This window comes from Chaetura pelagica, unplaced genomic scaffold, assembly GCF_000747805.2.
Source record: "Chaetura pelagica isolate M959 unplaced genomic scaffold, ChaPel_1.0 scaffold364, whole genome shotgun sequence".
NCBI lineage: Eukaryota > Metazoa > Chordata > Aves > Apodiformes > Apodidae > Chaetura > Chaetura pelagica.
Genome location: NW_009953089.1, coordinates 536,451 through 558,935, shown reverse-complemented (window position 1 = coordinate 558,935; position 22,485 = coordinate 536,451). Strand labels below are relative to the sequence as shown.

General features: G+C 35.8%; 1 protein-coding gene across 1 annotated transcript in view; it reads right to left on the bottom strand.

Moving 5' to 3' along the window:
* The window catches only part of LOC104388207 (chromosome unknown open reading frame, human C3orf67), a 59,425-nt gene that overhangs the window by 8,354 nt on the left and 28,586 nt on the right, over window positions 1-22,485 (bottom strand). The window contains exons 12-14 of the mRNA XM_009997036.1: window positions 21,078-21,491; window positions 16,730-16,933; window positions 10,477-10,538 (exon numbers count right to left, since the gene is read on the bottom strand). Of these exons, the coding sequence (XP_009995338.1) occupies window positions 10,477-10,538; window positions 16,730-16,933; window positions 21,078-21,491 (680 nt within the window). The remainder of the gene's footprint in view (window positions 1-10,476; window positions 10,539-16,729; window positions 16,934-21,077; window positions 21,492-22,485) is intronic.

The following is a 22,485-nucleotide window of genomic DNA, read 5'->3' as shown; positions in this document are numbered from 1 at the left end:
TCATCAACTAAAATCTCAACACATATTTCTGCTGTGTTACTAATTTTTAATATCACCTGAATCTAATTCTGCTGCAAATAATATAAATACTGCACCACCATTCCCTGATGCAAAGTGTCAGCTCATGTAAAAAGTATGGTCTAGTATAACCTTAATACTCCATTCAGGTATTTTTCTCATTTGTTTGGATTTCTAATTATATCTATTTAAGAAAGGTTGTCAGAGACTAACTCAGTTCTTAGATAAATCAAGAAAAAGCCACCTAGCTTTGTAACATCCCCCATCTATTCACTTCTCCATCTTTATTGGGCATGTATTACTTGTCAGATTAGCAGATCTGAATTTTCAACTATTTTGATATCTGCTGATTTTCACACATTTGTGTAACCTAGTTCACTTAAATCAGATTATCTTACATCTGTTTTAAAGGACAGTCATGTTGGAGATCCAGAGAAGACCTAGAATATTTCTGCTAGGAAGGCTGCTGAAGCAAAAGTGGTGCAAGTAGAGAGGAGAGTCAATGCTTGCTTCTAAAGGAGTTATCTCAATCAGACCAACAAATTTAATTAACACAGTAATATTCAGCTATTCAAACCCCTCCCAACAAGACATCAAAGCACTACAATATTTGGGATTAACTGTTGACTTAATATTACTTTGAAGGTTGAAACATTTTACACAATATATATTAAAAACTGTTTCATCACTTCCACATGTTACCTAACAATGTCTAAATCAACTTTTCCTAAAGTATTGAATTTTTTTTTTTCAAATCTCACCCATGCTGAATTGTTCTTGGCTAAATTGCAGTAGAGAGTAGCTACTGGCAGTTGACTGAGAAACCTTTGCAAGGTGGGATTACAGTGGTAATTCTGACAGATGCTGTTCTCTAGCAGGCAAGACAGACTTGTCCACCATTAAACCTGCAGTTGCTTTTAGGAAGCAATTAAGGTGTGTGTGAGAGTGAGCCTGGGAGTTAATTAAAAGCCAAAACAAAAAGAAATTTTAAAACTTTGTAGACCTTGCCTAAAAGTAGAGCCCAGCATGGAGACAATGGGCACCATTCTGAGAAAAGCAGACTATGGTCCTATTGTTTTTTATTCTGACTGACTGAATAATATTTTTGAGGGTAAATTTCTTTAAGAAGCCAGTTTATCTCCTTAAAACAGAAAAGCTCATCATGCATTCTGACTAATTAAAGATACTCTATGCTATCAGTGCCTCCAGCTGCAATCAATATAATCAACATGCAATAAACTCTGTAGAGCTTTCCTAGTAACAATGTGGAATGTAAAGCATTGTCTTTTGACATTGTGAGTTGCATTGAAGGCTCAGAAGAGCTTCCACACACATTTCAAAGCATCGTGCACCTGAAATACTTACCCTGAAATTCTTCATTATTGTGAAAGTTATTCTTCATACCAAAATATAATTTAAAATGTTGTATAATCTTGTTATATTGTGGTCTTTCCTTTGAAAATGCTTTCAAAAAAGAAGAGTCATATCTTGAAATATTACATGATAGCTGAACTGTGATGGAAAGCAAAATAATCTTTTGGACCCAGGAACATTGTTTTCAGTTTTATGACAGTATATTAAATTTTGTAGCATCCATCAGTAGTATTTGTGGAGAAAATTACTGATGCTCTTTATTAAGCAGCACTATTAATTACAGTGTATCAAAATCATTACCATAAACAGAAATCCAAAGAATCAGTGTGGTTTGATTGAAAACTTAATGGACAACTTTGATACTTCAATTTTTTTTTACAGATTTGTTTGCATTTTAGTCTATACTACTGGCTGGATGGAGAAGATTGCAAATCACTTTGATATAAAGATTCTTAACTCTTCCGTGAATTGAGATAACTCACTTCAATACATTTCTTTTGGATCAGATTTCATTTGTATGATGAAAATCTGTGGGATAATTTAATCCACGTTACTAAAAAAAAAATGAAAATTATTCAAAGTCTTCGTATGTTATTGTCCAATAATCTATACAGGAATTAAAAGGAATATTCAAATTATGTGCTCAGCCTGGCAATAGAGTTAAAAAATGCTAGGCAAGGGTTGGCTACATTATATCAAATCAGGAATTGAAAAACATCAGTTTTGTATCATTAAGAACACATCAAATCGACAGGCTGTTCAGCATCTTATGAGTACAATCAATTAAGAACTCAAAATATGATATTTAGCTGTATAAACTACTTAGTAAACCTTTATGAATACCCAAGGGGAACTGGCAGGTGCCTGAGGGATAATAAAAGAAGCCACTTTTCTTTAATATCACCTGAATCTAATTCTGCTGCAAATAATATAAATACTGCACCACCATTCCCTGATGCAAAGTGTCAGCTCATGTAAAAAGTATGGTCTAGTATAACCTTAATACTCCATTCAGGTATTTTTCTCATTTGTTTGGATTTCTAATTATATCTATTTAAGAAAGGTTGTCAGAGACTAACTCAGTTCTTAGATAAATCAAGAAAAAGCCACCTAGCTTTGTAACATCCCCCATCTATTCACTGCTCCATCTTTATTGGGCATGTATTACTTGTCAGATTAGCAGATCTGAATTTTCAACTATTTTGATATCTGCTGATTTTCACACATTTGTGTAACCTAGTTCACTTAAATCAGATTATCTACACACACCTATTTGGGTTCTGCTTTGTAATATATTCATGCTGTATGCATCATAGGAGGGTGTTTTTAATAGAAGCATTTCCATAGAAATAAACATTTCAATAACAGCTTCAGGAGTGGCTGATTTTCACACATTTGTGTAACCTAGTTCACTTAAATCAGATTATCTACACACACCTATTTGGGTTCTGCTTTGTAATATATTCATGCTGTATGCATCATAGGAGGGTGTTTTTAATAGAAGCATTTCCATAGAAATAAACATTTCAATAACAGCTTCAGGAGTGATGCAAGGACTTATGAAGGCCATTAACAATAAGATGTGTTTGTGTTATGTACCAAATGCAATCATATGGGAAAAAATGTTGAAATTAAATTTCAAGCCCTGCCTGTAATGCCTGTGAAGTCTCCTTAGCCTTAAATTGTCCATTATTGTATCTAAAATGCTTCAGTGTCAACTTCTGAACATTCTTACAGTTCTTAGAGAAATATGCCATAAACCAAGAAACATTAATTTACACTTCAATAACTGTTTCATGTTACTCAGCTCCAGGTGGGAAAACCAGCATCTTTATAATGGAAAACTGAGTGAGTGTACAGAAAAGATGATATACTACCAAAGAATATAGACTATACCTACACAGACAAATCAAAGAGTTTTTTAAATGCACATTTTCATAAAAATCCTGAAAAATAGCAAACATACATATCCATGTCATTTTGCACGAATTGAAAGCTCTACTTTAAAAAGAAATATCCTGCGTATTTAAGGGTAATCTGGTAATACATCAATGATTTAAAAAATGTAAACCATGACCTACATTGTTTTATTCTACTGGAGTGTTATTGTAGTTTCAAAATACCATTAAATCAGCACAAACCAACACTTATCATTTCCTGCACATTTTTCACAGTGAGCTGCATTCTGACTATGAGTAATCTGTTAATCTGTTCTTTGCCTCACAATCCATCAAAGTGACAGATTCATTCCATCCCTAATACATAATATCTTCATTTACTGTATATGCCTTACTGGAACATTCTTTTTTTGCTAGCCCTAAGATTTAGAAAATAGTAAACATGTTTAAAGAATATCTTTTTCCTTCCTCTAAACCACTTCAGCAAATCCAGCCTGCCAAATACCAGCCTTCTAAAGGAGGCAGAGAGACACTCTGAAAAAGTAAATTACTTAATTGTCAATGAATTTGTAATGAAAGAAGAGATCATAAAAAGTACAAGTGCAACCATGCATGGAAGAGCTGAATCTTCTCCTCTTGGAGTCTTAAATCTGTAAATGAACTGGTTTATGGGTGCTGGATCAGATGCAAGGATAACAAAGGAAATTAGCAAACAAGATATTCAGATAGTGCGAGGTGATACAACAAGTGGGCACAATATAATCACACCAACTGGTATTAGCTGGAAGTTGGACCTGTTAATGCTGCCTCACTTTTCTTTCACTATCAATGTTCAAATGACAAATTTGTGCACATTATTAAAAAACCTATATCAATCTAAAAATATGAATGACCTGAATTGGGAGGTTTAACAGCTTAGTAATTGATATATTGCTATTTGGTCAATGTTTTGCAGTTAAATACATGAAACTTCTTATTATAGCTTCTCTTAAATAACAATAACATTGGAATTTACTTAAAGACTAAATCTCTAGCTCATCACCTTGCTGGCTAGACTGTAGTCTAGATCTTCACTAAAGATAGAAAAGAAGCTAGGAGAGAAAACCAGAGTTTTATAATCTAATCTAAGTAAAAGACTAGCCCTTTTCTCTTTGTTAGTTTTGATCTATTTTTCAGCAGATCAGGTGTATACATTGGAATAAAAGAATCTGCAAAGGTGTGTTAAAATTCCTTCATATTAAGCTGATTTTAAGCAAGTGAATTCTAATACCAACACCAGTAATTGTTCAGTGAATTAAAGGGTTTTCCACATTAATGAAGTGCCCTTGAGACAGTGCTTTTTAACACATTTTTAACAATTAAACACACAATTCATTTTTTAAATTATATTTTAATATCCCACCCATTCAGGAAACCTCTGAATCTAGTACCTAATGAGTTTTTGTTGCCATTAAAGTAATTCCTCTTCTCCACAGATCACCACCACCAGCATCTGACTGTTCCATGTGTCCTGGGTGCAGACTGCATCCCATTTTAACTTGTAATGGATCACATGGAGGCAGAGAGCTTCTAAAAATCAATGGAGAGACATGACTCAACACAGCACTAACTTCAATTAAACTTGTTCAAGGTGGTGCTGTGAAAACTTAACTTTCTTTTTCCAGAAAAGTAAAAAAGAAAGTATGCAAGAAAATTGGCCTTTTAGTATATTAATGAGACAAACTGAACAGCACGAAGCTGGAAACTTAGCACACAAAGTGAGAAGTGTGCCAGGTTATGTCAGTTTATTTCTTAAAAAACATCATTGTTTTCAACAAAATAAGATCAAGAAATAAAAACCAGCACCCTTTCAGCAATGGTACTGGGATAGCAGGGAAGAGAGGTGTGGGCATTTATCTCCTTGGAAACTCAAACAGTTCTACTCTGTAAGACAATGTTGTGTGCACACATGGAATGTTGGTCAAGGAGCTTGACTGGTCTGTATTGAAACTAGTTTCTAGTTCAGAAAGAGGATAGAGGAATGAATAAATAAATATTTCCAGAGATGAGGGCTGGTCAGTGGCAGTTAAGCTTTTCTCTCCAGAAAAGGGAACAATCTAAACCTATTTGGCAGCTTGCCTGCCTTATGAACTAAACTAAAGTCCCAAGGGTCTAGGAGTTGTCAGAACTTGGACTCAGACTTCAGATGCTGGCTTGTGGCTCCTTGCCACCCTAAACACTGGAGACTCCCTGGAGGAATACACATTGGCAAAGGGCCCCAGCAACAGTTCAAGTGAGCACTGAAGGAGAGATTGCAACACTGTGAAGAGGGAACCCTGGACTTGCTATAAACTAAGACCTAACTTTTCCTTTCAACCCAAGAGATCTGAGAGACATATAAAATCTTTTCCTGCCTATTGTCCATCTTGAATTACATATAAGCATGGTCAGACATCTCTGAATGGCCTAGGAATATTCAGGAAAAGGGTATTCCTATACAGATTCCTATACAGATTCCTACACAGAGGAAAGCCATTTTTTTATTATTTTAACAAGCTTTTTACATATTAGTCTCAACAACCTTTCTGCAGCTAAGCTTCTTACCATCATGATTAAAAATTTTAACCTTTTCAATTAGATGTTTCCTGTGCTATTTGCTTCTTTTGTCATGTTCTTTTTCATGCATATTACAGCCTGACAAATGCAGCAGAATTTGCTAATTCAGATTAACGACTGGAAGACCTATTGCAAATTACTCTGCTTTGTGGATGAGTAAAGTAACTCAGCAAGTACAATGAAAAACCAAAGTACATTTTGTGATATATTGTTCTTGTTCACTTATTTTGACAACTGTTGTGCAATTTTATAATACTTCATAATGTAGTATTGTCTGCTTTGCAGAAGTAATGGAGTTATATGGCTTTGATCTTGCAATGAATCATAATAAATATGCTTCTTTGTTTGCAAAACCCAGTCTTTAAATTTGCTTTTTAAGTTATTCTGCTACTTAAGCCTTTGCTTGGAAATACAGGAAACAAAGACCTTTTGTGTGTGAATTTCACAGGTGCATGTTAAAGAAGTTCTGAGAGTAGTGCAAATAAATGTTATAGCTCCAATCCTTCTTTTACTGCATCATTTTCTAGGTGAGTTTAATCTTACTGAATCTCTCAATGGTACAATAACACATCCATCAGCCACTGGAAAGTTTAGTTTTCATCTGAGACAGATGAGAGCACCTGAATCACAGTTTCAAAGCTCAACATACATTTAATACTTGAGAGTTTGCTGTGAAGGTGGTTTTGTGTTGGAATCATTGATATATCATGCAAATTTTAGGTGCTGTAATGGTGACATTTATGGCAAGAATACATTCTAGAAAAGACTTCTCTACCAGAGCTTTTAAGAAAGTGAGAGAAATAATTCACTTCCTAAAATCAATAGAATGGTCAGAGTTATGCACAGAAAGAGGTGTTCATTATATTTAACTAATTTACCAGAATTTTACCAATAATAATTTCAAAAATTAAAAAATTTATTTTAAAGAGCATGTATATCCATTTTATGGCTAATTATCTGAATTACTGTGCATACATATCATACAAAAATACAAAAATCACCCTGTTTGATATAGTCCTAATACAGGATGTGGGTTCTGCTTTTGTTGGTTTTTTTTAAGGTAAAACCTACAACTTTTCCTGATAAGTTTATAGTTATTGTCCTCCTCAAACGTGTAAATCTTCATCTCCATGAAACATTGATTTTCTGACAATAAATCTAATAGGGACAACAAATTAAACTTCAGTTTAACAATTCTTTTAATCTGTGAATGCAAACAAGCTTGATCACTCATCCTTTAGTTTGTGACCACTGATCAATTGTCTTTCTCATAAAACTCCTGTGTTTTATGTGCAGATCTTATTTTCTTGGCTTTAGTCCAAATCAGGCAGACATTTACTACCATCAAATCTCTGTGCCCACAATTCACTATGGGGACACATTTTTTTAACATGTACAGTTACATGTCTGGGTAAAATCCAACTGAAAATTTGGCTGTGCACCTTTTATATTCAACTACTTCAGTAAAACACGCTTCTTGTGGCAGGATACTCAACGCAGTGCTGAAATATTTGTGTTCTGGTTTCTTGTGGGTTTGGGGGAACAGCTGTTTGAACTTCAGAGGAACAAACTTTATTTGGTAAATTGGGAAGAGTTAAGTTGAATGTCAGCTGAGGGTCTGGTGAGACGAAGCTTATAAAACAGGTTTCAACTCATTAAAGAAACCTCTCCAAATACAGGAAAATCAGCTTTTATCAGAAATAAATTTTCTGGGGAGCATCTGTAGAAGTTCAGAAAATCTATTCATAAAATTAGGCTCAATTATCCTTTTCAGAGGGCAGCTTTACATTTTGCAGCTCAGAACGACTGAAATTCCTTTAGACTATTTACCTTCTTTAAGCATTTCTTTAATGATGCTTCCAAACCTTCTGTGACACACAAGTATTTTTGGAGGACAAAAGTAGGTGGAGGGTACATAGCACCTTCCAGTCCCTGCACTGGAGGAAGAAGTAACCAGACAGTTACAGCTTCCTGTTTGGAGGGAAGAGAGCAATTCTGAAGGTCACCTAGGACCACACAGTGGGAACTGCATAGCTAGAGCTGGAAACACTGCACATCATCTTGCTCACCTGGCCTTGCAGCCTCTGCAGTCAGCCTGTCTCCTTTCATTAACTGGTTCTACACCTTGCAAAGCAGCATGATGTGGAGGTGATTTGTATTGCAGTAGCAATATTCTTGGCAGACTTATGACTTTTACCCACTGGAACCAATGGAAAATGAGTCTAGCTGGGTCTTTTTATTGACTCCATTCCATTATCTTCACAGGTGCTTTCTTTCCTGGCTTGTTCTTTTACCTTATTATGGACAGAAGAGCAATTTACTGGACAATAGCTTCTGCATTGCTCGCTTTTCATTTCCCAGAAAATATCACTACTACACTCTTTAAAGTTACTTGAGACCTGTCAAATTCTTTATCACTCTTTATAACAAACTATTTGTTGTTTCAGTAAGTGAAACATTTCACGTAACTGACGCCATGGCCTTTATACCCACTTATCTACCCACAACAGATCAAATTTTCAGATATTCTCTGTGTTCCCCTTCACAGCTATAGTAGCCTGACAGAGATTTAGACATTTTCCATTTGCTCACACATGACTTCTTAAAATTTGCTCTAAAAACAGCTTAGGAACTAAGGTAAAGAATGACCATTAGTTTTATCTCCCTCTCATTTAGCTACACACCCTCAGTGAAAAACAATACAGAGTTTTCCATTAGAAATGAAAGGTAACGATGTGAATAATAGAATTCAAGTCGCATCATCTCCAACTTTTATGTGATGATGCAAACTGACCTCATAATTTTGTCATCTTCTGTATTTACAGCCCAATAATGCTTTTCTGGCAGTTCACGAGGGCTACTGAATTTATGAGAAACTTGCAAGTCAGGTATTTTATGAATATTTTGCCTGCATTTCTTGAAAATTATTTCTTGAGAAATTTAAGTCTACTGTGTGTACTGGATTAAAATAGCATAAGAACTAAGTTATAATTTATACTATTTTGTTTTAAATTTTATTGTATGGAAATACACGTTTTCATTGTTGATGATATTAACCTGCTATGATGTAAAGCTTTCTTTTTAGAGATAATGGTGTTTATTCAGTTTCTCAGTAGACAAAATGTACCGAGTACCAAATCGCTTTGGCACTTGCAGAAAAATAACTTAATAAAACCTGATTCAACCAATGTAGGGGCAAAAAAAGACAAACAATGCTTGCACTAAAATGAAGGCAATTCTCTAATTACATCACAATCATGAAACTGATTCTGGAATAAAAAGTCCTCCACAAAGAGTCAGTCACAAGATACCTGGTATATTATTCTGTGCACTATAGTCAAGTGTCTCCATCCATTTCATCCATTGTAGGAATTCATAAGGACAGAGGTAGTTCTTTTGATAACCAGAACTGAAGGAAGAGAGGTTTTCTAGACCAACATGAGCACTTTAATTTGCATGTGAAAGGGAACAGAAATCCAGGATTATACTCCAGTAATATTCTGTGTGCACTAGGAAATGTATGGCTGCATGTTGCAATAACGGAGGCATCTGAGTGAATTTGCACAGAAAGTTTCATAATGTTCACTTCATCAAATCAAACAAGAAGATAATAATATGGATGGAAAGTGGGACAAGTAACTGAAAACATCTGTGAGAGGAGAAATGCATAGTATCCTGCTCAACTGCCTGGCAGTGTGTCATCATAAAACATTTCAGACTGTTGGTAAAGATAAAGATGTTGTAGATGACACGTCCTCTCTCCCACCCCTCACAACACACATACATTGTACAGTTAAAACTTGGACAAGCAAAATCCACATTAATCACATCAAGTCAAAGTGAAACAGAACTACTTTTTAAAATAAGTACACCTCTTGTTCAGGCTGTTAAAAATTGATGAAGTGATGTTGGGGTTTTACAAGTACAAGGCAGTTCTGAAACTGGACAATTAATTTTGATAGTCTACATTTAATTATTTCTCCCTTGTCACCATCCCCCCTTGTCTTCGAATCGCCACCTTACCTGATATTAAAGTCACAGGGATTTTTGTTTAGCTCAAGCTAAAAACTTGACAGGCAAAATATGCTGGAGACCAGATTCCTTTGAACTATTCCACAGCATTTTAGCACCCTCTTCTGACTGGGCTACTATCTAAATAATTAACATTAAAATCTTTTGTAGCAAATTGATTGCCTGATACCTACAGTATGAATTCTAGTCCAAAGATTTGGAATTCTAGTCCAAAGCCTTCAAAACTGAGAGGGAGAGAGGGAGAAAGAAAGAAATGAGAGTGCATAGGAGTCTGATGAGGGAGATGTGCTGAATCACAGATCAGAGCAGGAGCAGGAGCAAGGCCCGTGTCCATGATTTTAAACACACAGTGGCACATCCTAACCATGCAGAATTCAGTTCTGCACTCCTGGACAACACAGACACACTGTGCCCAGCGCCTGAAATGAGCACCAGTAAAGCCCTCTGAGAGGAGGCTGCAATTGAAAAGAGATTTAAGATTAAATCAAAGAATGTCACATTTAATATTCACACCACTCTAACTGAATCCTTGCTGCCTGGGCTATAAATGGAATCTTACCTTGGGTTAGAATGTGAGGGTGGGCTCATTTCTTTCTGATAGTGATGCTCCTGGCTGACAGGCTGTGGGAAACAGAACAGAAAAGGGAGAAGGTGACTTTGCAAATATTCTTTCAGAATGTCCAGAAGTATGTAAGAGACCTTTCATGAGCATACACATTTGGACCTTCTGGTATTAGATTTTCACATTCTTTTTTTCCTTATCTCTGAAATTTCGAAGGGATATTTGGATCTTAACTGTGCAAAAGTACAACTTAAGGGATGATTCTTCTCTGGGTAGAAATACACATGAGTTAAGGACTGGACCACATGGGCACTTCTCTACTGCCTGTGAGAGTGCTGGGACAGAGTCAGAAATTAGAGATGGAAGGGTGGCCAAGTTTTGTTTGACAGAAAAACCTGGGCTGTATATGTTTAGGAACATGGTGAAGGGGCTGCTAGTGGGGTCTGTGCAGAACCAACCATCCTTAAGACTAGAAACTCTGAGCCAGATCTGATAGGGCTGGCAGGCTTGGTTCCTTTACAGGTCCTTTCCAACCATGACAATTCTGTGATTCCTCTCTCCTCAGAAGCAGCACTAGCAGTAATTTTAGCAGTCTAAATGAAGTCTGCTGAAGCACACCTGCTTCTCTGTGGCACTGCCAGTTTGAAACCCTGATGGAGCTGTTCATGAATGGTGGACTGTGTGAATTTTCATACAAAAGTCTTCAAATCTTCCCTACCCATGGTAAGACTGTAATCCAAAGGTTTTAAGATACATTTGGCTCGTGGCATTAAAACCAGTTATTTGCAAGAATAATATTCATAAAATGGTGTAAAAATTGAAGAATTCTAAAATTTAGGAATACATTTTCTCTTACTATTTATGTAGTGCTTCCAGAAGACACTCCCCTGCCACTATCATACACCTCAAAAGTAGTTCTAAACAAATCACTGAAGCAAATGCCAAAGAAGTGAAAGTACAATAATACTTTAACAATACTTGTACAATTTACTGCATGAAATGCTACAAATAAACACTAAGTGTAATGAAACTAATTTTTATTAAGTTTTTTTTTACATAAATAACTATAAAAATGAGCATGTTCTCATGGTTTCAGGAAGTGGAGAAGGATGTTGTAAAATATATGTTCAGGTTGAATGACATCCTAATTACTGCCAGTGTAATCACTGCCTGGTGGTGGATAGTGCAATTCCCAAATGATGGCTAGTGGAAAAGTGAAGATGAGACAGAAAGTGCATCAGTCAGTCTATGAACCAGAAGATCTGTCTAAATAATTTTAGTCTCATTTCATAGTAAAGAATAGTCTGCCTCAAGTTTTGCAATTTGACTCGATGTGAACAGATCCCTCCAGGGGTTGTCAAACGGAGCTCCCAGTTGGAATCATTCTGGGTTTAAATATCACTTCTCTTTTCTGTCAGACTTCAGTTCTGCCAGACCATTTTTCTGTTAAGTGGCTTTCTTTTCTGAAACATCACAAAGGAAGCCAGAAGATCTTCCACAAATTAGGTATGAACCCTGGAAGTACTCTTTCAAATATTTTGCAGATCAAGGCTTATGTGACTGAATTTATATTTAGGAAGTTGCTTGGGGAACAAATAATCTTCCTTGTCTGTGAGCACCCCTTGCTCAAAAGACAGGTCTTACTGGTGAGAATATTCGGAAGTCACCCAATGGAGAATTATACCACTACAAGCTTTGAGGCTGTATGCATGAGCAATCTAGGTGAATTTTCCTGCCCCTTTGCATTTCTGACTGAGAATCAAGGACCACATGCAGTAAGATGTCCTGAATTCTCTTATAGAAGATTTTTCTCCAGAATATTGTGCTGCATCTGAAGTGGTGTCTGAAGTGTGGAGAGAGGTAATCAGGAAGCTGAATGTGCCAGTTCCTTGACAGGGCAGGAAGGTCTCACTCCAGCTCTAGAATAAAGCAAGGCATTTAAGCAGAAATATTTTGTAAGCTTTGCAAATTTTCTTGGACAATGTATATGTGTGTGTGGGAATAAATGTCACATTATATTCTGCAATATATAGAACTGTAACTTTCATATTGTTGCAAAGCTATCATGAAATGTCATAGACCTAAAGATTTAAGAAAATATTCAGGTAAGGGAAGGTGAAATAAAAATATTTAGTTCTGCATATCATTGATTTGGAACTGTGCTCCACACACATTTTACAAGTGTTTATAATTCTCCTTCAGAGTAAGTCCAGTTAAAAGTAGAAGTTTTGAATATTTATAGATCTTTATATAGTATGTGTTGGGTCATGTATAATATTCAAAGCTGTTTTATTCCTTTCTGGCTGTCATAGTTTACAGCAGCTGCTAAACAACTCACACTTCAACCGTTTCTCCTCACAGCATATATTCAGTTCTTGGTAAACTATTGTAGGATATAAAGTACAGTAGCAGTATAAGAGTTTTATGGTTTAAGGACATCTGTTCTAACTGCAGCTTAGCACTATGACAGTATAAGAGTTTTATGGTTTAAGGACATCTGCAGCTTAGCACTATGATTGATCTCAGTGCCTGCACATTCAGAAGAATGTCAAGTTTCTTAGATTCATTCGAGTCAGTAACATCAGAGTTTTCAATTAATCTGGAAATCAGACTAACAATAGGAAGTGATGAAAAAAATAAATTCATGAAATATGTGGTTTATGTATAAAATATTACTGTGTAAGTTTACTATCCAACATGATTATACCCTGCCTTGCCTTGCAAACCATCATAGGTACTTAAAAAGAAAAGATACACCAAAAAACTGCCTTCTGGTGGTGCTGTTGCCATAGATTCCACTACAGAACAAAAACATGGTATAAAATGAACAAAAATTTGGAATAAAAATACTTCTTTCTTATCATTGAAGAATACAAGGGAAAGCAATGGATACCACTGTTTTAAATCATCATAAAGATTCTTGGAAATACATGTAATCCTGAAAATTTAATCATGAAAATGTAATAATTTTATTTCAAACTGTCCTTAATTTCTCAAAGTACAGTATGAGGATGATTTCTATTTCTTTTCTTTATGTTGCACTGCTAAAATAATCTGCCTGAGCAACTGGAAGATGGCTACAGATATATATACATTTTTCTGCAGTTTGTACATCTAATTTTGGAAGGATTTTCATTTGCAAATTCTCTTGACAACTCAAATGATGGTACTAAAGATCAGTGACCTAAAAAAAAAAAAGCTTTTATTCTATAAACATACTTTGAAAACTATATATATAAAGGAATAAATATAAATATAAGGAACGCTTGGTAAAAGCTGAAGAAATGATGACTCTACTCATGCTGGGTCTCACAACAAGACCACACACTGCAGAAGACTAGAATCCAAAAGAAGCCACCTTTGAACACATTCTAATCACTCTAACTGGGCTGTCTTTTGATCCCTCAGTTACAGGCTACCTGTGCAGTAAAACACTGACTGCAGATGTGAATGCCAGGTGTGGGGATTCACTGAAAACATCTGTATGACATCATCTGACAGATTTATTGATTTGAAAGCCAGAGAGAGGAACTAGATGGACTCATGACTGTAAACCAAAGGCTACTAAACTGCAGATCACCAAGAAAAGACACTGAGCTACATCAGATCTAGAACTGAATTAACTGTGAAGTGTGTCCTTCTGAATATGCTCTGCTCACAGATAATTCCCTCCTGATTGCTTTTGATATGTCAGATGGCCAGTTCTAAATTCATTCAAGGTGTGATTTATCAATATTGGATGCTGCTCATTTTGAAACAAGCACGTCCAACGTAGCACCTTGCATCTAAGACAATTGGAACTTTATCATTAAAACTGATATTTTGAACAGGACATATTTTCCACAACACCATCTTGCCTATCATTACGCATGTTCCCACCCTTTAAATCTCTGTTAACTGAATCCCATTCCAGATTTTTCACTGTTTTGACAATTATGTCAGACTAACTGGCCTACATTAACTTTCTCATTTCAGCTACTCATTTGAATATTAGCACCCCCTCACTATTCTCAAAGCCTTCTGAAATGTTGTAAGCATATCCAGATACATTACAATTTAACACCAGCATACCAAAAATGCCTCCTGCTACTCTTTTAAAAGCTTCTGTGTTAAAAGAATTTGGGATGATTAAATTATCATCTTTCCTAATAAATGTTTATAACCTTCTTAGGTACTAAAGGTCTAGAAAATGAATTCTCACCCACACATGAGTACTGCATTTTCCAAATACTAGAACAGACTTACATCAAGCAGTGTTTAACACACATGTCCATACTCCAAAAACCTTGTACTACATCTACAAATAACTGGTGGAGTGGCAGCCATCTCAGAAAGAAAATATTAAGTGAATCAATAGAACCTGTGGACTAACAGACATTGTGTCTCTGCATAAAGGCAGAGAGGTACGTGGGTAGGCAGGACTGAGCAAGTGAAATTTCAGCAGTCTTTGTTGTAGCCAAGGACTGTGTGGTTAGTCCTTACGTGACAGAAAGATTAGGTTTCTTTTCTAATTTACCTCTTCCAGAAACGAGGTTCTTGCCTTTAGATTTTAAAACCTCAATGCCCACCTCACAAAACACAGAGAAACCTGACAAGCTGTATGTGTAAGACAAACCAACTCTTCAGTCACCTGAATGGAATTTAAAAAACTTCTCCTCAAAGACAAGTGTGTTCCCTTTTGCACTTGATTTACATAGAGAAAGATGGCCACAAAGGACTAATATAAAAAAACTACAGCTCTATGAAATTACAATTTAAATTACTAACCTATTATATCTTAACACTCTTTAGACTGATGCTATTAGTCTGAAGCCACAGAAGCAAATCCAGGCAGTAGGATCTAAGAGTTGACTTTGCAATCACACTGTGCTTCACTGAATACTGGAGCAGTATATTTTATTTTAAAAGTTCTTTTTGTTTTAGTAATGTAATTTGTATTAACCAAACCTGACATATCTAAATACTCTTAGCAATTTCCTTATAATTAAAGTACTCAAAATTAGTAAGACTGCTATTCTCTTTATTTAATTGAGTTCCATTTGTCCAGTCTTGCAGACCTACACCATGTTTGAATCTGTCTAATGAGAACTGAGAGAACACACTGGAAATACGATGAAACCAACTAGATGTGTAACGTTGATGTTTCTCAAATAATTAAAACCAACTAATGTTTCTATGATATCCTGAAAAATACTGCTCTGTAAACCTAGTTCTTAACTGAACAATTACCCAGTACTGACTATACCTCTTCTCACTAGAAACCTTCATTTACCAGTGTAGCACAAAGTCCCAGTGCTGGGTTGATCATGGGTTATGCTGCTGCAGGCCCTATAGATCCTTGGAGGTAATTTTCACCCAACATTTTAGATCATTTATTCTACAACAGTTCATACCAGGGCAACACAGCAATGGTTACTCTTCTAATGTTAGATCTGCCTCTGAGAGTTGGGCTGTGTTCTTTACTTAAGCCACATTCATGGTTTGTTATTGTTTTACCTGTAAGTAAGAAGTCTGTTGCTGAGAGATAAAAGGAGAATGAAGTTATCTGGTTTTGCAGCAGTTCCTGCAAGTACCTTTATAGAGTTGCTGAAATGTTCTGTTATTTCATAGATTCAATACTCTTTGGTAAACTGTAACAAATGCTCTGCCTCTTACACCACTACTCTGCACTCTACAGTGTAGCTGTGTGTGATTTTGTACCACCTTATGCCAAGACAAATAACAATACAAGGTGTGAAATACAGAAGAATCACCTAGTAAGTGCTCAGAACTATTGCAGATTTTTACTGCTGTTCTGCTTCAGCTCTTTGGGCAGCCAGCTTTTCAGTAATGAGACTTTATCCTTGTAAGAAGCAATTATTTTCTATAACTCACACTGTAATGTAGTTGCTGACTGGTATTTCTGGGTTTCATTAGTTTTAGAACTACTTTTTAGTACTATATCACACACCTGCAGGTGGTTAGCCACTATTGTGACAGGCTGTCCAGCCTACATGATTATTCAGGATTCTAAGAAGGAATATATATATCATAGATGTGCTCTTTGTCCATGGTGGTACTACAGAACCTGCTGGAAGTGCATGGTTTTTTGTGCATGTTTTACTTGGTCAGTTCTAAAAAACATTTGGTAACGATACCTTAAATCTCAAAGCTTCTCAAATTTCAATATTCAAGACCCCTGAGTCTCAGAATTGATACAAACTATAGAGAAAATAGAGACGTAGAGAAAATAATGTGGTTTTCGACTTACTGGTGGGAAACAAGAGCTCCAGGTTGCTGTATCATCACTGCTGGTACTTATGCTGACGTTGCAGTTGTCCATCTGGGATGCACTCAGCCCATGTGAGATCTCAGTATCCCTTAATTCTTCATTTTCTTGTCTCTTCATGCTAGCCAGCATCTGTAGTTCAGATGAACTCAATCTGTTTGACTGGTAGTTTTTCCAGTCATACTCCTGTGAAATAAAATGAGAAAGTCAACAATATAAACAGGATCATAGAACAGAATATGTGAATGAAAGAGATACCTTGGAGAATCTCTTGGTGAATCTTCAAGAAGCTACAACACTAAAAGAGAAAAATGTTTTCTAGAAAAGATTAGTTATCAGATTTCTGTACAGCTCTGAAGCTTAAGCATATTTACACATAATTACAGGAAGGAAGAAGAACACAAACACTGTTATGGACTGCAGTTTGGAGCCAGGATGTTTGATGCAGTTGCTGTTCCACTGCAATTAAAAACAGAAGATAAAAGTAGGCTTTCAGAAGTTCAAAACTCCAGCAGCTAAAATTGCTGATGCATTAAATGCAAATCTTGAAATAAACCAAATCACACAATTATCGTAGTATCATAAAGACCATCCACATAACATTTAGCTATTTGTCAAGCACAGCATAAAATTTATTTAGTAAGCTATGCAAGTCAGCACTAGATTTTAAAAGTAACTTGCTAGCATATACATTTTAAAATAAACAAAATGATATTTTTCTTTATTTTAATAATAATCGGATTTGTTAATGTCATTATTATTGTTACATCAAACTTGATCCTCAGGTCAAAAACTAAAAACATATCTTGACTCATGAACATATGCAAGTGATGAATAAAATATTATAAAGGTTCAATTAATCAGCTGCACAGAGGTGTGGTACATTCAGCCCACAAGAGATGTTATCCATTGGTCATTGACTTCCTTATCTTAAGGAAAAAAGGTATGTATATATCTTAGATTTAAATGTATGTTGGTCAGTAGTTCTCACGTAAAGTGCTCACTTTCTGTGGGAAGTCATCACTACTGAAAAAGAAGGTTATTTTCAGTGACACACAGTAATTTTTTCAGTTTTAGGATGTTCTCTATACCTTAATAAAACTGTATTTTCTGGGAATCAGAAAAGAACAACTGTCCATCTGATCTCCCTTCCTGCCAGCTTTTTTTGTCCTTAGGATGAGAGCTGGTCAAAATAAAAATGAGCACAGAAATAACTAAGGAAACCACCTTTGGTGGGAAGTGTGCCTGCAAGCTGACAATCAGCAGGCAAATATATCACATAAAGTAGGATTTATGACTGAAGGGAGCTCACATGGAAAGAGCTGCATGTACAAGGATGCAAATCTTAGTGAAAAAAAACCAATCTTAATACCTATTCCAAACATTTTAGATTTTTTTACTATGTATCTCAAATTCGTAAGTCTCATCCACCCAACCTGGCCTTAAACACCTCCAGGGAGAGGTCTTCCATAACCTCTCTGGACAACCTATTCTGGTGCCTTCCTACCCTCATTGTGAAAGTTTTCTTCCTGATGCCTACCCTGAATCTCCCCTCTTTCAATTTAAAAGCCAAACATCTTTGCAAAGATTTTTTCCTACAGAATAACCTCAAGATTGCTACTTCACCTCAAGAGCCTCCTTTTTTGGCACAGATAAATATAATCTGCCTTTTTGTACAAGATATAAGAAGACGACAGAAGCTGTTAGCACAGCTGCCACCCCTTTTTTTACCCCTTGCTTGTGAGCCCTAACCTTCAGTCCTGAAGAGTGTGATGATTACTACCATTTTTAATCCTAAAACAATCCCTGATGCTTTGTACTGAATGTACATTATTAGCTCAGTTATTTGTTCATTTCTTAAAAAGCTGGCTGGACAGCCTGCTTTGATCTGAGCTGTTAACGTTCTATCCCATCTACAGCTTCTCTAACTTCTATTGATCTTACTGAAGATGTTGATTTCCTGCTTATTTTCCTATATAGAAGCCTTCTGCTTCTATTTGGTTATTGTAAGAGAAGCTTTGGCTTGTCTTTCTTACCACATGTAGGAAGGACTGGGCGTGGAGGCATTAAAATGACAGCAGGAACCAGAGCTACGCAGAAGAAAAACACTGAGCATCAAATCAACATTCTCTTTTCAATAAAGGCAAAATATTTCTAAACCCTTCTTGTCTTTTCCTTTACATCTATGAAGAAACATGCATAGAGTTTGGGAATTTTTACAAAATAACTTAAAATATTGGTTATTTTTCCCCCCAGCTTATTTTGAAGTGTCATTGTGTTTTCTTTTCCTGCACCCTAGAAATTCCATACTCAGAAAGGAGAACAGATGTAATGAAAATTTTCTGTGTTAAACATCCTGTACAACAAACTTGTAATAAAGGAGAAAGGGTCTGGACTATTTATTCTGTAGCTTGAGATGACTACTACAAAAAAGCCTCTTCACAAAATTTATATTGTCTTAGCAAATGTTCAAAGAGACAAATTGAATATTGAATTTGAGATTAAGTTTATTTTGTAATTTAGGAGAAACCTTTGATGTAAGCAGTAATTTTGCAATACTTGTAAATTTGTCTCAAATTAGTATTTCTTTTAGTAATTAAAGGCTTATCTTGTCTTTTTGCATATCCTCCCAGTATAATTAAGTATTTTTAATAAGCGCTTAAAACTTCTGCTAGATTGACAAAACCTGCTGTTTAAAGGATTTTTTTTCATATACAATGACATTTGCATTTTTCTAGGTTCAAATTATTTACTCAGAATTGTTTGTATGTAGTTCTACATGTGGAAAACTTTAATTACCAGCTACCTATATGCTTGCAATATCACCCAGAGGGCTGTACTTCGTTCTTAATTAAAAATATTTGAACTTCATAATAGAGAACACTATTAAAACATGAATAAAACATTGCAAGCAACCAGGTCCTTAAAGTGTATTAAATAGTTAGCAAATCGATTGCAGGAAGAGTTGTTAAGTATTTTTTTTCTTTACCAGTCCTCCACATGAGCAGATTAGAAGAGACTACTTCTCTGTAAACTCTCACTCCAATAACCTTGTCATATGAAACTATCCTTTCATACATAATGCTTAAAACAATGAACAGTGTTTCAAAACAGAAATACAATCATTACATGCCCACAGCCAACAAAAAAAAACTCTACTATTGTAAAAAAATTATGTTATGTCAGGTCTTCTTTTCTTCCATCTCTGAAATTCATTGGCCCAAGGCAAAGGCCATATAAATACAAAAAGCAACTGCACTTTTCACTGAAGAAGCTGCTACACTATGGAATGCTGGAAAGAAGCCTGGAGGGCCTGCTGGTTAGATATGGCTGGATGCTTGCTCTGTCCTGGCACTGGTTTTTGCCCTAGCCATCTATGAATGTCCACTGCTGGACAGAAGATGCTGGTTATTTACATGTTTGGTCTCATGGGATATAAACTGACATCTGAAAAAAAGATCTCTAAGGAAAAAGTTTGGCCTATTCCACTCCCAGATGCTTAGGAATAAATCTAGTTTATTCATACACATTTAGAGAAGAGATGACATGCTAAAAGATATGGATCTGCAGTAATTCTAAGCCCTAGAGAATTCTATCCAAAACCATGGAACAGTAAAATACTGTCTCATTTGTGATTTACAGAACACACTTGATTCTTAAGCTCCAATTCCTGAATCAAAGCAGAATTTAAGGCACATCATTAGAAGATGAAACACAAGAATGAACTATTGGGAAATAAGTAAGAACATAATTAGCTTCAGACAAAGCTGTTCTTCAAATTCCTACGTGTTTCCATAAGGAGGATCCAAGAAAAAGAAAAAAAAAAAAAAGGAATAAAACAACACTGCAGTGAATGCAACAATTCCTTTAATAGCTGAGCAATTTAGCCTGTGACACAGCCTTATAGCTGGCTCTCAATCACATAATTAATTATTTTTCAGGGCTGTTGCAGAGAGACTATGAAGTACCTACATTAATAGTCATTCTGGGGTCACTCATTAATACGCCAATTCAAAGTCTGACAATTTTCCTTTGCAATTCTTCAGCCCAAAACTACTGAGTCACACATTTCCAAAATGTGAGTTGCTCTATAACACCTCATTTTATCTACAAACCTTTGTGATTTCAGTTTTATTTGGAGGACTATTTTGTGTGCCACAAAAAACTACTAAATCGACTTTCAGCAGACTGAGCTTAGTAAATCTTGTCACGATGAAACCAGAATATAACTGGATGAAAGATGTGTTCTCACTTCATGCAAATGAGTATATCAAATATAGCTTTCTATATACAATCTAATCATGTAATTCCAAAGTAAAAAATCACTTACACAAGTCGGTGTTGTCAGACGTGAATTTTCTCTTGAGATTTTCGTCAGAGACTTTTTGCTGATGGATCTTTTTAATTGGCCAGAAAGTCCTTCATGTCTTTCAGTTTTTTCAGATCCATTTGGAGTCACTTTAAAATATTTAGATTTACTTCGAGTTGGAGAAAGAGAAAGGGTAAGCTTTAAGCTTCTCTGAGAGACAGCAGAAGCTGTTTTTCTCTCAGTAGAACTCCGGGGGTTTGGTAAGATGGTCTCTTCGAGGTCATGTTTGCTGTGTTCCTTATTCTTCCAGTATTCGTTTCTCCATGACATCCTCTTTAATGGGATCTCTTTAGAAGCTGCTGAATCAGACATTCCTTCCCTGCTGAGGCTGATCTCAAGGTCCTCAATACCCTCAATTAATTCATTGTTGTCGCCCTAAATTCAGCAAAGAAGGAAAGAGTGATTCCCTATCATCATCAGACAATACAGTTTTACATAACTGTAACATTTCAAAATGGCTCTTTAATTTCTAGTGCCCAATTTTAAATTTGCAAGGATCCTGAAAACCAGCTGCTCTTCCAGGAAACTCCACTGAGTATACCATAAACATCTTCTTATATCTGAAGTAGTGAAAAGTAGAAAATAGGAAAAGGAGGAAAGAGAGACAAGATTACCCTTTTCAAAATGTCAGCCCAAATCTAGAATGCTGGTAACTCCCCAAACCTCTGTGTTACATGATAACCACCGTTCAATAAAATTCATTACAACTGTGAATCAAAAGTCAACAAAAATGTAATGCAATGATTATTTTCTATTGAGTTATTAACTTTCCATATTTTCACATCCCATCTTTACCTTAAACATAGAAGAAATAACTTCTGCTGACATCACTTTGCTACCTCTGGTAATATCTTTGAATATAATTTAAGGGTTTTGGAAGTTAGTTTTTTAACCTTATATTCATGCTGCCAACACCAACTCTGCAAAATACCCCATGAATCAGGTGTGTGATGTTCACTCATTCCCCATCTCAAAACAAACAGCAAATCTGAGCACACAGAAAGAAAAATAACAGGGAAACTGATCTAGTGTTTGCTCAGTGTCCTTATTGTCAGAGAATAAAGTAGGAGAGAGGCCTCATCTTCATCTCATCATGCTGGTGCTCTGCCATATGCTACCACACTGCCTGGGAGACAATATACATTGCAAGGCCAAATAAGTCACTGAAACATCATCTTCCAAGTGCTGTCCAAGGTGCCATCCCACAGCAAATTAAATCAATCCAGGTTTGTTACTGGCTTCAGTGAGCCCAGGACTGGACTACACAGAATGAAACATGTATTTGAGAAAATAAGCCCTCGATTTTATTGATGATAGATGTTTTCAAAGTCTATAGTTTTATTCCCCCACTTAATTTCCCTTATTTCCT